General features: G+C 33.9%; 1 protein-coding gene across 2 annotated transcripts in view; it reads right to left on the bottom strand.

Annotated features, from left to right (window-relative positions):
- LOC129273532 (actin-binding LIM protein 2-like) overlaps window positions 1-22,328 on the bottom strand; it is a 50,490-nt gene that overhangs the window by 22,772 nt on the left and 5,390 nt on the right. Inside the window, exons 3-11 of one of the 2 annotated variants that reach the window (XM_064107793.1) lie at window positions 21,214-21,306; window positions 11,268-11,440; window positions 7,340-7,466; window positions 5,128-5,221; window positions 4,636-4,723; window positions 3,884-3,921; window positions 3,448-3,519; window positions 2,524-2,737; window positions 695-709 (exon numbers count right to left, since the gene is read on the bottom strand). In XM_064107793.1, the coding sequence (XP_063963863.1) occupies window positions 695-709; window positions 2,524-2,737; window positions 3,448-3,519; window positions 3,884-3,921; window positions 4,636-4,723; window positions 5,128-5,221; window positions 7,340-7,466; window positions 11,268-11,440; window positions 21,214-21,306 (914 nt within the window). The remainder of the gene's footprint in view (window positions 1-694; window positions 710-2,523; window positions 2,738-3,447; window positions 3,520-3,883; window positions 3,922-4,635; window positions 4,724-5,127; window positions 5,222-7,339; window positions 7,467-11,267; window positions 11,441-21,213; window positions 21,307-22,328) is intronic. The other variant, XM_064107794.1, reaches the window with a different exon arrangement.

The raw sequence follows: 22,328 nt of genomic DNA, 5'->3' as shown, positions 1-22,328 counted from the left end.
TGATCAAAGTGGTTTGAAACCGCCTACTTAAATTTATTTGAAATATCAAATGATTTAAAATTCAATTATTTAGGGTTTCACCCTATATCCAAAGTTTCCCTTGACACTATACACGGCCGATCCAGATTAGTTTCAAATCCATGTAAAAATTTACGTGTAATGACTGTTATTCTCAGCAGAATATTGATTCTGATATGAAAAAAGGTGTTAAATGCAAAAGGAATATAATCATGTTAGAATATAAATACTAAACGAGTTTGACTAACACAGAGTGCAAACTAATATGAAGTTGTTTTTTCTACCCCCCCCCCCTCCCCCCCAACAGAAAAAAATGATCGAGAGTCGGAAATAATTTCATTCTGGTATACATGTCTTACAAACAAGAAAAGATTCAATAGAATCAAAATATACTAAAGTATTGAATTCTGAAAATTACAAGAGTTAAGGAAAGATATTTTTCCTGAAAGGTTTCCATGCACCAGGAATATTTGTCATCTTTATATTTCTGACAAATCCAGTGAAGCAAGACTTGTACTAGGAAGATAATAAAATCAAAGTGTTTTTTTAACTTGAAGAGCAACAAAAAATTATTCAGCACCATGCATTCTAGCATACATGCATACATCCATCAGCCATGCAAACATTGTGACATACACAAGCATTATAATAAGTAAACAAAAGTATTTTGTATTACCATTGTTTACATATTCTGTGGAGATGCCATAAGAACAGAGCGGGTGCCACAACAATAGACGTAAAAAAAGAAAAGGAAAAATGACAGCAAAAAAAAAGAGGAGAAATATAATTTACAAGGATATAACCAAGGTTACGATGCACGCTGTGACATTAATAGTAGGTAAATACACATCAAATCATTTTCAATCTCGGAAAAATACAAATTCATTGTCCAGATTCTTCCATTGATCATATGTGATGTAACAACAAACATCACTGAAGTGTCTTTTATAGAATAAGCCCCTTGTTTGAGATTACATTGATTGGGTCATCAATTTAATATTCTTTTAGACTCAAGATAAAAAAAGGACCCCAAAAACACTAGTATCTGGATCTGGAGATAAGAAATGAAAGAGGGATAAATATTTTCTCTTTATAAAATTGTTCTATCCGATGTATGGTTATATTCATTACAAGATGCTATCTTTGATCATACATTAATTACGTTTTGTTGTATTCAATACATGGCCATATTCAAGAATAGATACTTCAATTCTTTAATTACGCCAATTTTTTTTTTTCTTTTTTTTGGGGGGTTGAACAGTTTACCAAAAGGTTTCAATCCTCTCTAGCTCTATGCAACCATTCAATTCCATCCTATATAACTCATACTAAACTCTCTAAGTGTAATTCTGGATTATATGGCACTGCTATCATTTCCTGAACAGCGCCACCTTGTGTTAAAACTCCAATAGTGTAGCAGCCCAAACTTATTTTGATCTTGCTGACAAAAAAATCAGACAAAGAACTCAATACCAGGCTGACCAATGACGTGAAGAGAGGATTTGTATAAACAGTAATATTTGAATCATTTTGAATAACTTTTGCTTTTACATTTCTTTACATGTGGGAAAATAAACTACATATATACATATAGACCTGTATAAGTTGGGGTAGGGGGCTGTGCTTTACATATTTTTAAGGGAGATGGGGTCCTGGAAAAGGATTATATACACATTACAATCCAGAATGTATACAAATGATACCTTAAACCATACATTTCATAGAGGAGCACATAATAATCTCTTGCATATAATAAATAATTTTGACGTTTTGGGTAATTATCTATCCTCCTGCTATTGTTTTGTTTTATTTTTGTTTGTTTTTTTGCTATCATCCATATTGCTTAATAGCAATACTGAGATGCAAAACAACGCAGAAGAGTAGATATAATCTTTCCTGGAAATGAGTATGTCTCATAAGTATTTGTGCATCATGCTTATAGTTATAATGACAAAAGTGTGCATTGTCTAACTGTGAATTGAGTCTCATTCATATCTGGAGATAGAATATATACCAGTATATATTCATGCATTCATAAGTGCACAAAAAACTTGCTTAATCTTAACACCATGATCAAATATAAACGAGAGTTATATTTACTCTTATTCATACAACAAGTATCACTTCTCTCCTATTGATGAAAGCTAAGAAGAAACTAATTTTGCAAATAATACGGTAAGGTTCACCTGATTAAACAAAAGGAATTTACTTGTTGGGGTCATTTTCGAGGAATGCACAATATGACCTTCTGAATACCTGAATAAAAAAAATGATAGTTTAATGATATCTGGGGCCCATAACACAAAGGTTAGCCATTAATTGCTAATTTGAAAGAACAGTTCTGATTGGTTCCTAGTCAGTCTACTGAGGAATACTTGCATGCAACGATCATTTAGCGATTAATTGCTAACCTTGTGTCATGGTGCCTGGTCTTACAATACACACATACCAAAGAAAAGTCCATATAAAGAATAAAAAGCTAAGTTATTGGATGTTTGTATATACCTGGTCTGTGGAAATGTGGACTGACCGGTGCCTCTGGACTGAGCGCCACTGGCTTGGGATAGATTGTGTTGGAGAGGGAGAAGGGCGATAGATAGGTATAGCTGTAGTCTGGACTCTGCGGACTAAGGCTGTTGGAGGACCGACGGGATGGAGAGGACAGGTGGGTAGGGGTGTGGAAGTGCCCCCTCGCTAAGACAGGGGAGGCTGGGGTGGACTGGAGGAGGTAGGAAAGAAGAGGAAAAGAATTAACAAGATGGGAGTTGCACAAGTTTGAAAGGAGTGTTAGGGGAAAATGAGAGAGAGATGAAAGGCAAGAAAGAGAGTGAGAAATGAAGATAGGGAGAGAAAGATTAAGAAGGAAGAGGGAGAGGGCTCAAAAGCGAAAGGGGGCAAGAGAGAGGAAAGAAGAGGTGAAGGGAATGTATAGAATAAAAATAAAAATGTAAGAATAAAAGGTAAACATACAAAAAATGTATTATTCAATTTGTCATGATGGTAAACTAAATTGTGAATACTTCTCCCTCTTTAATGACTATGTTTTTGCTAACATGTATTTTTTTGGAAAAACTTCCCATTTCTAGTTCATTCCCATCATTTCATTTATCCTTAAATAATATGTAAAACCAATGCTGTATTCTAAAGAGGGTTGGCACAAAATCTACAGCCCAACTCATAAAATAGTCCAAATAGAAAAATATAATATAAAATAAGCAATAAAATCCCTTTCACTTTGTTGATTAATATTTTTTATTTACAGAAATATAATATTCACTTTTCATTTTTATTTTTATCAGATCTGTTTCATTTGTAAAAAAGGAAAGGCCTATCATTTTAAGTTTCATGATCTAGATGGCAAAATGTTTAACTAAAATGAATTTTGTTTGTTTGATTGCTTTTAATTTGAAAATAATTACTAAAACTCACCTGTGATTTTCCTCTATTATAATCAAATAAAATAGCATTCTCCTTGATTCTTGAGGGGAAGAAACCCAATGCCTAGTAAAAAAAAAAAAAGAGAAATGTAGGGTTAAATTAACTCATTATAGGATTAAATCCTCATTGAATGTAATCATAGACTAGTCAAAATCAAATTAATATTTAAATCTGAAAGATTTATTTATTGTTTTCTTCACTAAAATATTTTTTCATTGAAAATTGTTTAAATCTAATATCACTTTATAAAAAAAAATATAATCTTAAAAGAAACATGGATTCAGTAACCAACAAGATTTTATTGCTATTTATAAAATATCAACAACAGATTGAAATTCAATTAAAGAATTAATATCAAATTCACATGTCACATAATAAAAGCTATGACACACTATTTGCACATGAAAAAACAACAACTTATACTTACCCTTCCTTTCGTGCAATCTGGATGCCAGATTTCTGTTCCTGTTTCAAGAAAAGAGAACAATAAATGGTAAAAACATCAAAAATCAATCATTTTCCCCATAACAGCACTCTGGGAATAACAAAGATACTACAAGGGGAAGATCGGACATTACAAAGACCGTGTAATGAAACGCTCAGGAAGAGCGCCCCAAAGCGCTGAGTAAGTAACAACCTTTTTTTACCTTTGCGTATCACGAGATAGTTGTGTACAAAACATATGAGAGAAATGGTGAAGGGTTGAAGGAATAGACGATTTTTAAATTTTTGAATTTTTTTCATTCAATTTTTTTTTCTTATATTAAAGATGAATATATTTCAGAGGTTTCTGTGTAATAAAAGTTGGAATTATTCCCATGCACCACCCTTGAGCCCTCTCCAAAGACCCTCTCTCATTTTCCCCATATGTTCTATACACAGCTGCGTGCCGATGTGCGATGGTTTACTTACTCAACGATAGTGGGCGTCCTTCCCCATGAGCATTTATCGAGCGTTTCAAAAAATCGCCGAAGTGTCCGATCTTCCCCTTGTAGTATCTTTGGCAAAAGCAATAATGCAGTAAAAACCTACTGGTACAACTTTTCATAACAGGTAACTATACATCACAATCAATAATTTTACTGTACATGTACAAGATAAGAAAAAGTATGTATTGGGAGATGGAAAAAAATCCTATTCCAACTCCCTGCATACCCAGTTGTTGCTATGTTTACATACCTTGTACAAACATATCTTCTCCTTCATTGAAGTGGTTTCCACATCTTCCACACTTAGCACAGGTCGGATGGTATTTATGATCTCCAGCCTGTCATAATGAAAACAAAAACGATATTGAAAATAACAGAACGATAGAAATAGTCATACAGGAAAAAATATATTGGAAATATCAATTCCCCATTGGAAAGTTATCTCCTTTAAGAAATCTATTAATGATATATTTCTTTGTATTATTTCATTCTTAAGCTCGGTTATCATATTGGTACTGTCAATCTTCAAACATATCTTCATGTGTATATATTAGATCTCTGTATCTTTATTCCTGTTTTCACTCTTTCATCCATACTTCTCTTTTTCCACTTTCCTTCTTTCTCATCTTCATTTCTTTTCCCATTTTTCCTTTACTTCAGTCTTTTGTTCAAACATTCACCATTCTAGTTATCAAACTTCCATTTTTTCCCCCTCAAATTTCTAAATTGAAACCAGACTTACCTCAAGGACCTTCCCTGTGATGAAGTTATCACATCTTGAACACTTGACTCCAAATAACTGGTGGAAATCTCGTTCACAATACGGCTGCCCATCCCTGTATTAAACAAAGGAGAAATAAAGCCCCGGTTTCATAAAATTTGAAATAATAATAATAATAATACATAACATTTATAAGGCGCTTACTACTGGTGTTTCTAAGCGCACTGTGTTCTGTTTATGGTTTGTACTTGGGTTAAAGAAAAAAAAGAAGAAAAAAAGTGGCAGGGGATAATGAAACAGGTAATACAACTATACTAATAATCAAAAATCAAAACTGGTGTGCACCTCCAATTGACCGACCCACAACTGTGAATCATCTATTAAACAGGTAGATTTTGAGTAGGGTTTTGAACTGATTCACAGACTTGGCATTATGAATGTAAGATGGTAGCTTATTCCAAAGGGAAGGGGCAATTGAAGAAAAAGCGCGGTCACCATATTTTGTAGAAGTCGAGGTCCAGGAGTTAACTGCATTGTAGACGATGAACGAAGAGGTCTTGAGGAGGTACTAGAGCGTAAGGAAATGAGATCTGTAAGATATTTTGGGGCTTGGCCATTGAGAATTTTGTAGGTGAGAAGGAGATCTTTGAAAGAGATACGGTGATGTATGGGGAGCCAATGAAGAGAACGCAGAATTGGAGTTATGTGCTCGGATTTTCTACTGAGAGAGACTAATCTAACGGCAGAGTTTTGAACCCGTTGAAGTGGAACAAGGTATGCATGAGGGAGGTTGGAAAATATTGAGTTACAGTAATCTAGGTGACAGGAAACAAATGCATGTGTTAGTTTAGCAGTTGTGGGTCGGTCAAGTAATTTCCTAATCCTTCCAATTTTAAAAATACCATATGACGCAGACCTGCAAATTTGCTTGATATGATCTTGAAGTGTAAGATTGTTGTCAATCATTACACCAATCAAGTGAAATGCTTGAAATCAGCTACTGTCGTAAGGTATCATAACATGTTGCATACCGAATTCTATAATTTCCATAGGCTTTGTACAGTGATCACCAAGTAGTTTCATTTTTTCAAAAAGCAAAAGTAATGATTATTTGTTAAAAGTAAAAACATAAATTTGGATTTCAGAAAGTGTTCCAGAAAATACTGAAAGAGAATACCAGGCCAAGTGAGTGATAGCATTTCAAGTTCATTGCTTCATCTCCCATGTTTCCGGTATCGGCAGGCAACCTGTGAACTTTATCAGCAAATCCATTACCCATGAGAGGGAGGGGGCATGGGAGAGAAGAGAGGTAGATAGAAAGAGCAAGTGTCAGGAAGAGATAGAAAAATTTCAACAGACAGATATAAAGAAAGACATTCATATAGATAGATAGATAGATAGATAGATAGATAGATAGATAGATAGATAGATAGATAGATAGATAGATAGATAGATAGATAGATAGATAGATAGATAGATAGATAGATAGATAGATAGATAGATAGATAGATAGATAGATAGATAGATAGATAGATAGATAGATAGATAGATAGATAGATAGATAGATAGATAGATAGATAGATAGATAGATAGATAGATAGATAGATAGATAGATAGACAGATAGATAGATAGACAGAGATGAGAGATGATGAGAGCATGGAACATAGTGAGAGGAAGCAGGATTAAAAGCAAAAGTGTTACAAAATGGGAGGTCAAGACACAAACCCATAATGAACTTAATGAATAAAAAAAGAATTGGAAGGAGAAATGAAGACAGAATAAGAAAACAAAAATGAAAATGGAAAAGCATGAGGAAGTTAAAAAGTGAAGACAAAAATGTAGGTGGTATTGGTGGTGGTGGTGATGATGATGATAATGATGATGATGCATGATAATGATGATGGTGATGATAATGATGATGGTGATGATGATGATGATGATGATGATGTTGATGATGGTGGTGGTGTTGGTGATGATGATGATGGTGATGATGAGGTTGATTATGATGACAATGATGATGAATGATGATGAAGGTGACGATGATGATAATGACAATGTTTGATGATGATGATGATGATGTTAATAACACCCCACTTTGATACAGTGCTTATCACAATGGAACAATGTCTCTAAGCCCTTTACTAATTTTAGAGTAGCAGCAGAGATAGCTGGTAAAATAAGAAAAAGAGTGAAAAAAATCATTTTAGGGAGAGGGGTAAAAAGTGCACTCACCTCCCCATGTACTCTCCTGTTAAGACCTTTTTGCATTTGTGACACTTGAAACACCAGACGTGCCAGTGTTTATCCAGAGCAACTAAGGCTTGTCCTTGTGTGATGTCATCGTTGCACTGCGCACATCCTACAAGATGGAGGAAGAAGATAAGAAAGAAAAGGCAGAAATATATTGGTTAAAGTCACTGAATATCATTAAACCTCCCCTCAATTTCCCTTCTTTATTGTTTATTCTAGTATCAGATAATTATGTTTAACAACCCTTTAAAGGTCAAGTCCACGTCAGAAAAATGTTGATTTAAATCAATAGAAAAAAATCAGACAAGCATGATTTGCTTAAAATTTCATCAAATCTGAAGTAAGATAAGAAAGTTATGACACTTTTAAGTTTCGCTTATTTTTCACAAAATAGTTATATGCACAATTTAGTCACATGCAAATGAGAGAGTCGATGATGTATCATATCACTCACTATTTCTTTTGTTAATTTTTATTGTCTGATTTTTACAGTAAGGACCAACTTGACTGAACCATAAAATTTTAAACACTGGTAATTCCACATGTTCAGGGAGAAATAAAACTTTGTTTCACAGGACGATGAGGAGAAAATAAGAATATTTCATTTTTCATACAATAAAATACACAAGAAATAATGATTGAGTGATGTCATCAGTTCCCTCATTTGCATACCAATTGGGATGTGCATATACATGTAACTATTTTGTGATATTAAGCGAAATTTAAAAATGTCATAACTTTCTTATTTTACATCCGATTTTGATGAAATTTTCAGTTTTATGCTTCTTGGATTTTTCTCTTTTTATTCAAATCAACTTTTTATTGGGGTGGACTTGTCCTCTAAAAAAAAAAATAATTAAACATTATTTTCATAATATGAATTTAAATAGAACACATCTGATATATTTCAATATCTCTATATTAACATCTGATTTCAAATCCACACTCCCACAGAAAACTAATGTTCCCGTATACAAAAAGACAACTCTCAAGAATTTCCCATCATTGTAAAAATTTACAAAGTATATCATATTCATTGCACCCCTCCACTACATTCAGCCCTAATTTCCAATCCAAACCTCAATTTACAAGACACTTCTTTAGACATTAAATTCTCAATGAGCGAAATGAGATGGGGTAGAGTAATTTCCTACTTTCAATTTGAGTGCCATTTTCAACATTAGGTACATGTGACCACGTTGATGAGTTAAAATATGATTTCATAAAGTCTAGGACGAAAAACTTTGTGCTCGGTTTTATCATCATCATACTTTTATTAACCATGAAATAGCGGGTAAAAGGATCAAATATACACTATAATCTTCTGAGAAGTGATGAAATTTCACTTTGGCTGTATAAGGAAATACTAAAGCTTGAAAATCTTGTTGGTAATTTTCAAATTTCAAAGTATTTTCTTAATCATTAATTCATGAAATAATGTGAAGTCTTATCTAGTTTACAATTATCATTTTTTGTTTATTTATTCATCACTAACAGGACAGAACACCCTATAAGCAAAATGTTGTAATTTGGTAGGGGTTCATAATGGAAGTTGTCTGACAAAATGTGAAATTAACCCATTGTCATGGTAAAAAAGATCCCTGTATTAACTCAAACTACAGGAGGCATTTCACGAAGCATTTGTTTCTATGACTCTTCTTGACAACATTCTCAAAAATGTTTAGCCGAGAGCAAATTTGCAAATCAAAAATAATGTCAAGACAATTCATGAACCTGTACCTGACTGAAAAGGATTCAGAATCAAAAGGGTTATTTTTCCCATCTCTGATCACGTTATGATGACTAAGCCGCTGCAGACTGGCTAATTATTAATAATAAATGGGTTTAAAAATATGTCAAACCTGATGTTATTTGTGTATAGATAACATCAGATTTAAAATTTGACCGATCCGTTGTCTGTAAGAACTAATTATCCGAAGAGACTACATCTTCTTTGCTTGCTGTTTAAAGATTTTGAATCATAAACAGAATCCTCCCAGCCATGTAAGGATCAGAGGAGTCTGATGATCTTTTGATTCATATATACAAGAACTTAAAAATTAATAGATATGACGTCAAAGAAGGAGCTATCTTGGAATGACGTAATACGAGCTCTGTTTTGATTGGACAATAAACATGTCCTGCATCACTTCTTTAATTGGTCTACAGAGAACCTATTTCTGTTTTGTTCAAATAATGATGCCTGTTTGAATTGAAAACATAACGTTCTTGATCATAATTACTTATTTCAGCCAGACTCACATGGAATATACTGAGTGTGAATGTGAAGAGTGTACTCTAAAAATATCAAAGGTACGAGGGCCGACATTTCATAAACTATTTGTTGAGACTAAAGTCCATGGATCCTTTGTCACCAACCATTGTTCATATCAACCACCAATTATCTGGCACATTAACTGTATGTATGCAAACACTCCTGCTATCATAATTTTAATGATATTATGAATATCATATTACCTATAGAGAGAAAAAAAACTGTGGATGACATTTCAGTATACTGGTTTAATTCAGTATGATATATATATATATACATATTTTGCTGTATCATTTTGTGGTTAACATTTATTCCACAGATTATAAAAGCATAACGTGTAATTTTTTTTGGAAAGGGGTGAACAGGTTTTCCTGTTGTTCAATTTTTGCACTTCCAACATTTGATTTGAAGAGGATTTGGGGCCTTAACAAATCCTGTTTTATTTCTTACAATTATATTTTCAAACACAAGCAAGCACGTTCTTTAAATTTCTTGGTAATGGCGGTTTGTGGATAGAGGGACATGCGTGTGTACTATCTACGGATGTAATACACATTAACGAGGCAACTCGTCAATCAACCTGTCATGGCGTTATATCCCCTATCTTATCTCGGACTCTGTGTAAGAAGAGGGACAAACAGAGGGGTTTATGCACACCCATCTATCAACAAAAGTGCCTTACAGAAGTAACAGCCTTAAATATTGGTCTTTATTCCATCAGAAAACTTGATAAGGTCTTGCCAAAATGAAGTTGAAGTCAAGAATATAAGATTAAGTATCATATTTTCTCTTCTTGACACAATATTTGCCCTGTCAGTGTGTATAATTCCTCAGATGCAACATACATGGGGTGGAATACTTTTCATACAGTTAATCTGTAGTAAATATAAATCAATGTGATTTCCATAATGAGAACATGGAGATGAAATGGGAATCCAGTAGGAAGATTTTTTTTGTTTAAGAAAGAGAATTGATGAAATGATTTCTATAGAAAGAATTTGATGCTGAAAGAGATGATGTAGAACATTGATGGTGACCGATTTGACATTGAGAGCATGAGGCTATTTGCCATCATGTTATACTGTCATGTATGTTATGGAGTCTCTGTTCATTTCAAGCTTCTGAATTTTTTAGGGTGTTTGATCTACACACTTTATGAGATATGAAGTTATTCATGTGATTTCACCTTTAAAAAATGGAACTTGATCAAAATGAATATTGAAAGAATCGACGCACAAGTAGTGCTGGTACAAGTTTGTGTTAATTTGTCAATCTAGGTCTACAGCAAGCACACATTCCATAGCCAGATGAGTCAATGAAACCTTGATCCACAGCACACTGCAAAAACTCTGGTGTTGATTTAACACCAGCCCGGAATCTATATATGTCCACACCAGAGAAGTGTTAAACAACACCAGTTTCCTTTTGGTCTAACACCAGATGGGTGTTTATACGACACTAATTAGGATTAAAACAGCATCGGTTTGATTCCAAACTGGTGTTCTTTCAATACTTCTGCGGTGTGGACATATATAGATTCCGGGCTGGTGTTAAATCAACACCGGAGTTTTTGCAGTGCAGTCAAAGAGGACCAAATTGGTCCAAGAACTTGTTACAAGGACCAAGTGTACTCACTGATAGCTCCTGGGTAAGATGATGTTTCTCTAGCTTTCTCCGGGATGATTCCGTTGGCCTTGCTCTGGGTTTCCCTATTCCGTTTGTCGTTCGACAATCCTGGAACATTACAGGTGTCGCACATGACGTCCTTTCCATCGTACGTGACTTTCTCTCCTGGAGGTAGCGGAACCCTGGAGAAACATAGAAAGAAAGACAGAATTGATACGATTAAAAATCCATTCGCAGGTTTCTTCCTTATAATTTCCAAGACCTTTTCGTTTTGTGAAATAAATGGCAAAAGAATGCATGCTGTTGACTGAAGGCACAGGTTTTTGCGCATAAGAACAATCTTCAGCATTTTCATCATCATTTCAAAGTTGTTTATATTTTTGTTATTGTAAAAAAGATGTACTGCATCCAAAATTAGCCCACATTAATTATAACAACAAATGTATTAGTCTCACTTTACTTGTTTGCATGGATATTTGCTTCCCTTTCATTACCATATCTCAAAAAATATAAATATGATGAATTTCACAGAATCATATACAAAGGTTTCAGACATCACCATACATAATTCAACCATCATGTGTATTTATGTCAATAAATAGGAACAAAATTAGCCCAGTTATTACATTCCAATTTAAGTTTTGAAACCCCACCCTCTTCATTCATGCACAACAAGCACATAGACCACACAACCCAATACGTTTTTTGTTGGTAATATCATTTTCCATGCAAATGGTTGAATAGAGTTCCAGTAAACCACCATAAAGAAAGCCTTGCCATTTTACGTATTCTAAATCAAAGAAAGGTGCGTACATTTGATGTCATATGGAATAATCGAACGTGTCTATTCATATTTTTTAATGTGCTGTGAAGTTATTCATGTTATTTGCTTTATGATATGATATGTTTAACTATATTCTTATCAATTCATTTTATGAGAATGTGAGTCATGAGATTGTTTTCATATATATGTGGTTGAACAAAATTCATTTCCATTTAATTAAATTCTGTAAAAGAAATATCAACATCTTCTTCATTAACAAAAAACACTCTTCTTCTTTTTGAATAGCCATGGGGGAATTGTTGGTTTATTCAATAATAATACCACAAAAATCACACACATTCATTATATGTCAATATTTTCTCATACATTGTATGCAAACAAGCCAAACAGTTCATTGGCATTCAACAGGTAATTGACAAGGTTGTTGGGAAATTCACTTAATAAATATTTTGAAACCTGATTCAGGTAATAAATCAAAGTCCATATCATGGGGGTCCTACTTCAGTACTAAATGCCCATAACCAACAAACCATGCTATTCTTAGTGCTCCAATATGACTGGGCTGAGATAGCAAATTTCACAGCTTTTAAAGGAACCAGTTCATTCAAACACCTGTGTATCTACACCTGGGTAGAGAGTGGCAAAATCATGATTTACATAGGAAGGTTTAAGTGCTTCCTGCTGATGATATTACATATTAATGCCACACAAAATTGACATGCATAGTTACTACTGAAAAGATTTGCATAGTTTCAAATTTGTTTCATAGTTTGACCATTTCTAATTACATGATAATAGTTATAAATGTTTGATAAATGTCTTTAGTGCACAAGAAAGAAATTATGATACATAAACTATTAATTAACTAACATTAAAATTGTGAGTACTTCAATTCTAATTCATCATCAAATACTTTTTTTTCCATCCACTTATGCACACTTTATGAAATGATCAATTTAAATTGATTCATTAATCAACACAGTATCATGCATGGATATACTTTAAAGACTCAGTGGTATCATTCATGAACAAATACAAAACTAATTTATTAATAGCTATAGTTAGTTGATTAGTACATACTCAATGTATACTTTTCAACAAAAATACAAATTTTGTCAAACCTATGACAGAGGTATAACATTATTGAAGTTGTTAGTTGGCCACTACTGGATAAGAGAAGTGGGAGTTCTTCAATAATCACCAATACCATCTTTTCCTGAACATGCTGAAGGCATACATGTACATACACAAGACGACACTGCTGCAGGAGAGGAATTGTTGAGAATCTAGACTCCATCCTGTATTGTCCAAATCCTCATCCCATTTTCATCAATTTACAGAGCAAACTTTGCCTCTCGAGATTCGGTCAAAACAGGATCATATGGTAACACATCTTTTATCGTCTCCACAGGGACGTACCAGATTACGTGTGAAAGATTACGTGCGAGGGCGCCGTTAAGATAGAGTCGCCTCTCTTTCAACCTATCTCAAACATTGTACCCTCATCTAATTGAGTTAAGCATTTTTTACTCGTTCATATGATATCATAAAAAATGGAATTGGTGTTACACCAAGTAACCAAAAGAGCTTCATTTAGAGTATAATCTTGATGATACCCCGAAAGTCTTTATAATGCATTGAACTAGACTAGACATGCTGACTGTTTATCTAAACATGGCCACTCTTCACATCAGTATGATAAACTCAGCAGCATGATTAGGAAGCGATTATTAAAAAATTAACCCCCACCCAACAAAAAAAGGAGTTAGGCTAAAGGATTTCATATCTTCAGAAGATGCATGCCCCCCACCAACCCCCTTCCCACTGAACTCACTCCTCAAATGCATTGAACTGATGTTGTCTCTTAATTTGTTGTCTATTCTAAAAACTATGTAATATTTCAAATCACATGAAAATACTCAAGTTTATGAAGGATAAATCAGTGATGACAGAACATTCTAAAACCTTAATTTGTATTTAAAAATCTACAAAATCTGTCATTTTCAAATTATAATCCAATGAATTGCTCAGTTTTCTCAATTATATATTGATGTACAGTATAAGTAGACATGGTATTCTCGATTTTTTTTTAATTTTTATCTGACCATTCAGGTAACCTGACGATCTGTATTAAACTGCTATCTACCAACACCAAGCAGTCCACATACAAAGCCTCAAATATTTTTTTTTTATGAAATCAAAATGCAGTTGACAATGGGTCAAGCAACTCGATCCTATGTAAATTAAATCATCAATATTTAAAAAGAATACAATTCAAACTGAAGAAAGACAAAACTTTTGATAATCTACATTCAAGACCAGTGGTTGAACTTGAGCTTGGAGCAAATAAGTACGGCAACATTGTCAGTGGAAAAGAGACAATATTTGCTTGACTCAATTAATGTAGGTGTGTCTACAGTTGAAGACACATTGGTCCCAGACATGGGGATGAATAGTATGACAAGATGGTGAGAATGATGGCCTTATGAAAATCAATACTGAATGAGACTTGATCAAAAGAGGCATTTTTCTCATGCTCAAGCACTCAAACAGTCCTTAAAGGGGAATCCAGCCTTGGCCATAAAATGTTGTGTTTGGAGGGAGAAAAATAAATTAAACAGAATGGTGAAAGTTTGAAAGAAATCGGACAAGCAATAAAGAAAGTTATAGCTGCTTTAAAATTGAGATCACTAATAGTATGTAGATTTCAAACTGGCAACTTGGTAAGTAAATTATGACAAGGGGCAAGGACAACTTTCCCATAGGCCATGTACTTTATTATCAGGGTTTTGTGGTTTTCTCTTAAGTACCCATTCCCCTGGGTCAGTAATCTAAATATATCCCAGGTAGTATATTGTTTAATGTCCTCATGAAAGAAAAATGTCATTTGAAATAAAACTTTTCGGGGGAAAATTACATTTTAGCCATAATATGTAGTGGAGTACATGGAAGAGAAGTCCTTGCCTTACATCATACGACATCCCATATGTGGCCAATTTGAAGTCTCCATGAGTATAGTGATTACCAATATTTACAACTTTTAAAAATTCATAACTTTCTTGTTGTTTGTCCAATATTGTTCAAACTTTCACATATCAACTTGTCTGATTTATCTCTTTCTTATAAAAACAAGTTTTTATTTGGGTTGGATTCCCCTTTATTAAAGAAATGCTATGAAATTATGAGGAACACCTATACTTTTTAGAAGCTATTTTGGCATACTTCCTCTCACATCTTCATCATTTCTTTACCTCTTTGATGCTTCTCGTCCTATACATCGAGACATATGTAGTGGCTGTCACAATAATACCTTGAAAATACCTTGCAGCCGTGTTAAAGCTGGGTTAATAGTATGCAACACTTGAAAACATTGTTGCATATTATTACTATCATTGATATATACCCTATGATATTATTATAATGTTGTTATTGAAATGAATTGAATCGAATGTTGTTATGAGAAACTAGAAATAAACTTAAATAATCCTTAGGTTCTAATATTAATCAATATAATGATTCCAAGATATCACAATAATTACATATAAAGTTTTCCCTTAATTTCTGAAACACGAGTACCAATTGAAACATAATGTTTATCCCTATCGCATGCCACAAAGACTCATTCATCCCAGTGTAAGAATGAATCCTTTGTGATATTATTTTAAGATGGGCATAAATTAGTGAAAGATACTGGGGATGTGAATTGCCGACAAATTAGGAACAGGATCTGTCAATGAAAACTCTGGGGAAATAGAAATAATTTATTCCTGTTTTTAGGGTATAGACCATGGAGGATAAATTGACACTGTGAGCAAGTAAGAGAGTAGTGTTCATCTTATGAATAGAGCAGTAGCAAAAATCACATTTTTTTCTCATTAATGATGGAATTTAATCATTTTGTCTGTAATAATTCCAATTCATCTATGATCACACTCTATGCATTTATAGATTCTTTATAACTATTGTACAGTTATGTTGGGTAAATCTTGCATTCATGGATTAAGTGAGTTAAATGATGATGTACCTGTGTGTTTATCCTGATAATGTTGGAATTTCACGTTAACACATAAGAAATCTAATCCTGACATCATTGCAGTTAGTTGAGACTAAATGGTTGGACATTTATCAAAAATCCTGGGGGCAGCTAGAGAAAGTGTGAAGAAGACTTCATTTTCTCTCAAAAGAAGACTAATGATTAATACCGACAATCGGTAAATAGAAAGGGGGTTTTCAAAGACTTCACAAACTCATAAATTTGAATGAACATTTTCAATATAGACTTTCTTGAACAATCAAACCGATCAGAAACAATTTCAAACAAGTGATGATCTCTGAAAAAGAATACCTTTCATGGGTATTAACTATCACAGCTTCACTTGATTAACGTAAATGGTAAAACAAAAGTCCTTTCATACCTCTATGATTTGTTACTGCAATCATCAGTCATATACCTGTCTCGACAACATCATCCATGACCTTATCCTGATCCCACAAAAACCATTTTCCTAGATTTGAATGCGACATATGAATTTACAAATGATGGGGCCAAGAAAATTGACCAAATCCAAAAGACAAATTTGAAAAAGGGGGAGCTCATCGGGAGGAGAATTTGCGGTTGAACTAGATAATGGCGAAGAAAGGAAATGAGATAGATTGGATGCAAATAGATATCTAGGGGAGAATGTTGCTGCCGATGATTTTCCTACATATGCCTGTATCATCTAGAAGACGAGATGACAAGATTGTTTATCTTTTAAGAAGCAGCTGCCTATTATTTGACTTTTGACATTGGTTTTACCATATTTGGGGTATTTTCAACTGGATATTGGATCTGCACGTTTTACAAAATTTATACGTTGAAATATTTTGTTTATAATACAAAAGTAACATGTTGCATTAGATATTGGCAATTGAAGACTATGCCTGTTGAGAATAAACAATACAACTGACTGCTAAAAATTGATTTATTAATCGGTCACTATTTTTTAATTTCAAAATTTACCATTTAGTAAGATTCATTCTTTCCCTTTTCACAAGAGTATCCAAGTAAGGGGATAAGTTTTTATGCTATTCCATTTTTTCATGATGGATACAACAAAGAAAAATTTGTAAAATTATCAAAAAGGAGAAAATATTGGAGAAAGAAAAAATTGAGAAATTATTTAAACAGGTCCTTTAAAATGAGCTTATATTCAATTATAATCACATGAGACAAAATGTGTCCCTACATGTAGATCCATGTACATGTAGTGAGACAAGTAAACAAAAATGATTACATTTCCATAAATTCTTTTTTCAGAATATGTCTATCAGGGAAAAGAATTATCTCAGGCCCGTTGAGGAAGGATTCGTTTAAATCACTCTCAAGAAATCAAGCGAAAAGTCCCCATACATGTGTATTTGGGGTTAAAGATCAAGTTGTGTTTGATTGCAACTCTTACTGTAACGGGGCCCTGCAGAGGTAGTCATGATGAAGTCCAAAACATATTGTCTCTCACGTCAGAACCAGATATGGCAACTGGAAAACCATTAACAAATCTCAATTTCAACCCTCAAGTAGATGTCAAGAACAGATGAAAGATATATCTTTAAATCGGGACATCTCCTTCAGATATGAACTAATTTCTACTCATAAATACTTTACAACTGTGTACGATTCCCTTGCCTATATATGGATTACTCTTCTTTCTATTGATTCCGACCCCAATTATCATACACAAAAAATATAAAATTACATCTAATCTACATTTAATTTATTATATTCTGTACTCCCCCTTCTGCTAATAATGAACATTTTTATTTAACAAACCAGTGGCGTACCGTGGGTCACGGCATTGGGGGGGCACCAGCAAAAATTTTGAATCACTTAGTGAGCGCGCGAAGCGCGCTCAGTTGTCAGGTATACTGACCTAATAGAGACATTTTAAGGAAGCACTTGTAGTCATTGTAATCATGAATAACATACGCATCTCAGCAATCAAATAATGCGAGCGCGAAGCGCGAGCTGAAAATTTTTGATATTCAGACCTAAAAATGGACTTTATAATCGAATTTTTGTGATCATGATACGTACCTGTCTTGCTAATAACAATGCGAGCGCGAAGCGCGAGCCGAAAATTTTTGTATATATTGATCCCAAACAGGGAGATCTTAAGGACTATATTTTAGGAATCTCTTAATAGTATACATATCTCACCATAGTCATCTAATGCGAGCGCCAAGCGCTTGCTGATTTTGTTAGAGTTAAATTCAAACACATATGAAACACTTGTAGTCATTTTAATCATGAATAACATAGGCATCTCACTAATCAAATTTTGCGAGCGTGAAGCGCGAGCTAAAAAAATATGAATTTCAAACATGAAGAGGGGCAATTTAAGGCTTGTTTGTAGGAATTCGCGAAACCATACGTATTTCAATAACCAAATGATGCGAGCGCAAAGCACGAGCTGAAAATTGCGTATATATTGACCCAAAACAGGATTTTTTTTTAAGGAATCCATTAAGAGTATACATATCTCACTATAGTCATGTAATGCGAGTGCCAAGCGCTTGCTGATTTGTTAGAATTACATCTGAACACATGAAGCACTTTTTGTAGTCAATGTAATAATGATTATCATACGCATCTCACTAATCAAATATTGCGAGCGCGAAGCGCGAGCTGAAAATTTAGATAATTCAGGCCTGAAGCGGGGCAGTCTAAGGCTTGTTTGTAGGAATTCACTAAGACCATACGTATTTCACTAACCAAATGATGCGAGCGCGAAGCGCGAGCTGAAAATTTTGGATATTTAGATCAGAAAAAGGAACATTTCAAGGACTGATTTTAGGAATTCATGGAGAGCAGACATATCTCACCAATTCACTGAAGCGAATGTAATCACGGACAGGAAATGTTCTATATTAAGACCTTAACATGGGGCAATCACTTTAAGTAGTCATGAAAAAGAACCATATGTCACTACATAAAACAATAATATATTTGGTGTATATTGACTTGAAAACGGGAGGTTTTCGTACAACAGGTTTATATATTTCTTTAAACAGACAATGCGAGCACCAGGAACAATGAAGACATGGACCCTGAGCAAATTATGTTTCATAAAGTTATGATAAAAATGTTTTTTATGTAAAATAATATAACATGATTATAATACAATATACAATTATAATGAATAATAATTTCTTCTTTCCCGCTACGTTCCTCTTCCTTTTCTCTTTTTCTCCTTTTCCCCGTTTTTTTTTTTTTTGGGGTCAGCCGATTGGGGGGGCACGTGCCCCCCCATGCCCCCCCGTAGTTACGCCACTGTAACAAACCCTTCATTACATGTATCATCCACCTGCCTTATAACCACACCCTCGAAGTTTCATCATCCGCCCCATCAATCATACACTTTATATCTTCCCTCCTATTCTCTCTACCCCTCCCCCCTGCATATGACATAATTGTTAGTCAGCCCTTCACAATCTACTATACTAATACATTTGCACATTCTTGCCTCAACTCCTTCACTTCTGCCCGTACTTATACCCCCACTTTATGAACTTTTCTATCACTCCCTTATTGTACCCCAAGTACCTATTATTTTACATAACCATTCCTTACCCCATCCTAATCTTTATCCCAACCCCATTCTTTACCACTAATCCATTCCTTATCCAATGTTATCCCTACTTAATCCCTTACCCTTACCCTATCCCTTACCCCCCCCCTCCCTCATCTGTTTCTTCATTAAATAAGAGGAACCTGCTCACTGACAATCAATTTATCAGGAAATGAAATGTCAGAGTAAGAAGCGCTGCATCAACTCAGAACATTGTCTTTAATGAGGAGGCATTAATTGACTGATGATCCGCCATGTGTCGACATTTCATGAGATTAAAAGAAAAAAAGAAGAGCCAAATCTGAGAATTTCGTTTCTAATAAAGATGGGAGCCCAAGAGAGTAATTGAGTTGAGGACGGATGGAATGTCATCAGTGATAAATGGATAGAGTTACCTCACTGATTGATAATCAAATTAAAATGAGAAGAGAATGTTTGGCATGATCTGCAAAGGGTTATTTTGGGCAAACTTTCGAGGACGCATCTGGAATCCATTCTTATTCATTTTTAATATCTTTTGATAAATAAATGACGCTGCTACAAACATAGTGCTGAGCAAAAATGTTAATATGAAGTTTCTAAAAAGAAATCATTGCCCCATTGATTCATAATCTAAATAAAATAATAATCGACCATAACAACACTCAGAAGAAAAAAAATCGAAAAAGGGCGCACCAAATTTTACCTCGCTTTCGTGCTCAATTAAAATTATGATGCGAAGCCAGCTGCAGATTGCGATTTCGCCTCTGAAAAATTAAGCAGAAACGGCACTCCCAGAACCAGGTTTGCGATCGGCATTCTGAAACGACGTTTGAAAACGCTGATTCTGTCTCAGCAATGGAAGCATAAACACACCCTTAGTGACATATTACCTGTTTGGATGCAGATATTTGCTAATTACCCCCCAACAACTTCATGATAGCACTAAAGACTTTATACAATTAAGCAACGAGTTCCTGTATATTTAGATTTGTTGAAAATCTGATGTCTAATACATGGAAATGTAGACCGCAAGAACCTGGCGGTAAAGTGGATTTGTTTCCTTTTTATTAAATGTGAATTAATCATAAATACATAATTGCAGCATGTAATCAAATTAGTAAGTACTTTTACAATAATTGGTTGAATAATAGTAATTCATGCTATGTATTAAACAGGCAGCTTATATTAACAGAAAATGAAAGGATTATCTACATGTAGGGGTATAAAGCAGCAAACTCATGAAATTCAGGTAAGAATTAAGAAACCAGAGTAATTATTTGTCACAAACTCACAAAACACTCAAAAGAAGAGAACAGAGGGACACATAAGACAATACCATGATAATGGCAATGGTAATGGCAAGCATTCAGTTTCACTTCCAAAATGATTTCTACAAGCATTAAAATGAATGTGACAACATTTAATGAATATCTGAGTATGAGAGCGCAAAAGCACTGCATTAGACAAAGACAGTGAAACGAATAAAAAAAAAGTCATGCTCCCGTTAGAAATAGAAGGTGAATATGAGTTTGTTTATATCATTTGATTGTTGGTATGTTTGTTTATTTGTTTGTTTGTTTACCCTGTAGCTTCGGTGATACGCTGGCACTGGAGACACAGACAGCAGTTGGTGACCGGGTCATAGGAGACATCCTCACCCCCAACGAAAGCGTGCCTGTGAGGTCACATGGGGTCATTAGGGGGTCATTGCAGGTCATTCGGTCACAGGTTTTAAATGTGTTTGTTAGTTTCAATGAGGGAATATTTGCCAGAAGATGAAATTGTAAAATAAGGAAAAAGAGGAAAACACTCAACATACAAACACACAATAAATGACAGATTTTTTTTTTTCATAACACAATGTTGGACAAAAAATAGGAAATACAGCAAACAAGACCACAACAGATTCTCTCACAAAATTCATATTTTTTTTAAAACACAAACAGACATCAGACGAGGAAATTTCAAAAGGATAATTCAAGCATGGGTAGGATCATAGGAGAATGAGGAGAAAATAAATGGGGATAAAAGAAAGTAAAACCATAAAAAAATCATGAAATGAAACAAATAAAACATAAATCATAACATAACCATAAATAACGGAAAGAATGACAATTTAATTATTCTATTTAATTAATGAAATATAAAATAAAAACAGCATGACAAAATCTTTGTGGGGAAAAGGCTAGAGAATTAAACTCTGAGAATCATTGGAAGAGAGGCTCAAATTATAAATGGAAAGAATCATGCAAATCAAACTCATCATTTTTAAATGAAAACATAAACCAAATCTTGAAGAAAACACCACAAATTTCAATTTTGCATGATGAAAAAGTAAAGAGAAAAAAAATACTAGTATTTCAAACATTGACAGTTTGAATGAGATGCCAATATACTAGGGAAAGAACAGATGAAAACATGATACTATTCATAAAGGTAGAACACAGCAACAGCAGAGAGTTATATATAACTTTAAGTGTAATCAATTTTAAAAATCAATTATAAATACTTTACAACTAACAAAGCATGTAGCAATGACAAGGCCTTTGCTTGCACTTTATTAAGGGACTTTATTAAGGGACTGTACAAAGTTTGTTCACTTTTAATAAATTTATGTGTCTATAATAGATACAAAACAAACTTTGGTTTTGGGACTGATTGAAAAATCCCATACAGTCTCAAAATATGTACAATGTC

The sequence above is a fragment of the Lytechinus pictus genome, chromosome 12, assembly GCF_037042905.1.
Source record: "Lytechinus pictus isolate F3 Inbred chromosome 12, Lp3.0, whole genome shotgun sequence".
Taxonomy (NCBI): Eukaryota; Metazoa; Echinodermata; class Echinoidea; order Temnopleuroida; family Toxopneustidae; genus Lytechinus; species Lytechinus pictus.
This window is presented reverse-complemented; position numbering and strand designations above follow the sequence as displayed.